Source organism: Rutidosis leptorrhynchoides, chromosome 7, assembly GCF_046630445.1.
Source record: "Rutidosis leptorrhynchoides isolate AG116_Rl617_1_P2 chromosome 7, CSIRO_AGI_Rlap_v1, whole genome shotgun sequence".
NCBI classification, from domain to species: domain Eukaryota; kingdom Viridiplantae; phylum Streptophyta; class Magnoliopsida; order Asterales; family Asteraceae; genus Rutidosis; species Rutidosis leptorrhynchoides.
The window spans coordinates 350,739,313-350,741,083 of NC_092339.1; the positions used below are offsets into that span (position 1 = coordinate 350,739,313).

A 1,771-nucleotide genomic window follows, 5' to 3' on the forward strand; every position below is an offset into this window, starting at 1 on the left:
TTCTTGAGATCACCTTAAAATGACCCTAACAACAAGACTCCTGGATAGTGTCTTGACATTCAGGGTCGTCAGGATGCCAAAAAAGACATTTACTCATTTTTAATGTTCTCTTTGAACGTTTTCAATTTATATCTTATTATTAGTTTTGTGTATGCATGACTTAGCATGGTATATATCATTTTAAGGCCTGTTATTTCACTCGTAATGTAATTATGTTGGGAAGTGTTTGACATGTTCGAAGGTCAAGGCTGAGAATCAGAAACCATCGGGATTATTGCAGCAACCTGAGATTCCCGAATGGAAATTGGATAGAATTACGATGGATTTCATTACGAAATTACCAAAGACTGCGATGGGTTATGACACTATTTGGGTAATAGTGGATCGACTTATGAAATCTGCACATTTCTTACCCATTAAAGAAACCGACAAGATGGAAAAGTTAGCAGATTTGTATATCAAGGAGATTGTCTCTAGACATGAAGTTCTAATTTCTATTATCTCTGACCGAGGTACTAGTTTGGATATGAGTACGGCTTATCATCTCCAAACCGATGGGCAGAGTGAGAGAACTATTCTGACATTTGAAGACATGCTCCGAGCATGAGTGATTGATTTTGGAAGTGGCTGGGATCAATATTTACCTTTAGTTGATTTTTCAAATAACAATAGTTATCACTCGAGTATAATGGCTACTCCATTTGAAGCTTTGTAAGGAAGAAAATGTATATCACCATTGTATTGGAGTGAGATTGGTGATTCACAATTAACAGGACCAGAGATTATCCAAGAAACAACTGAGAAGATCTTTCAGATTCAAGAAAGATTAAAGACGGCAAGGAGTAGGCAGAAGAGTTATGCCGATGTCCGAAGGAAATTTTTAGAATTTCAAGTGGGTGACAGAGTTATGTTAAAAATTTCTCCATGGAAAGGAGTAATAAGGATTGGGGAGCGAGAAAAGCAGAGCCCGAGATATGTAGGACCTTTTGAGGTTATTGAAAGGATTGGTCCAGTTGCATATAGGATGAAACTACCACAGGAGCTTAGTGGTATTCATAATGCTTTCCATGTTTTGAACTTGAAGAAGTGTTTGTCGGATAAGAATTTAGTAATTCCTTTGGAAGAACTAAGTATAGATGACAAGTTGCATTTTGCTGAAGAACCAGTAGAGGTATTGGATCGTGAGGTGAAGAAGCTGAAGCATAGTAGGATCCTAATTGTTAAAGTTCGTTGGCATGCTCGGAGAGGTCCAGAGTTCACATGGGAACGTGAGGGCCATATAAGGCAGAAATATCCTCATTTGTTCGATAATCAAAGTACCTCCTAAATTTCGAGGACGAAATTTTTCTTAACGGGTAGGTAATGTCACAACACTAGCTTTTTGACTTAATTTGTCTAGTTTGAATTCTTTAAGTTACAATTTCCGACATGACGAGTAAATTTATTAATCTATGTCTTGGTTTATTTTAGGGTTTGTATAGCCCTAAGGGTGCATTTTAGGTTTTACTTGATAGAGTATTACTTCACACATTTTGCATAAAGACATAAACCCTAACTTATCATCGTAAACCCTAGAATTGTAAATTATATATATATATATATATATATATATATATATATATATATATATATATATATATATATATATATATATATATATATATTGTAACACCCCAGCTTAACATGACCACAATATTGTCCGCTTTGCCCGCAGGCGCACGGCTTTTTCTTGGCGACCACACACGAGAAGCACTTTCCTAGGAGGTCACCC

At 36.2% G+C, this 1,771-nt stretch overlaps 1 protein-coding gene across 1 annotated transcript; it reads left to right on the plus strand.

Annotated features, from left to right (window-relative positions):
• Positions 1-907: 907 nt before the first annotated feature.
• On the plus strand, positions 908-1,327 carry LOC139860417 (uncharacterized). The gene has a single exon (XM_071849177.1). The coding sequence runs from the start codon at positions 908-910 to the stop codon at positions 1,325-1,327; it is 420 nt and encodes a 139-aa protein (XP_071705278.1).
• The last annotated feature ends 444 nt before the right edge of the window (positions 1,328-1,771 follow it).

What these genes read in the sequence shown, in the direction of transcription:
- LOC139860417 (XM_071849177.1), top strand. Translation starts at nt 908, where the DNA reads ATGTTAAAAATTTCTCCATGGAAAGGAGTAATAAGGATTGGGGAGCGA.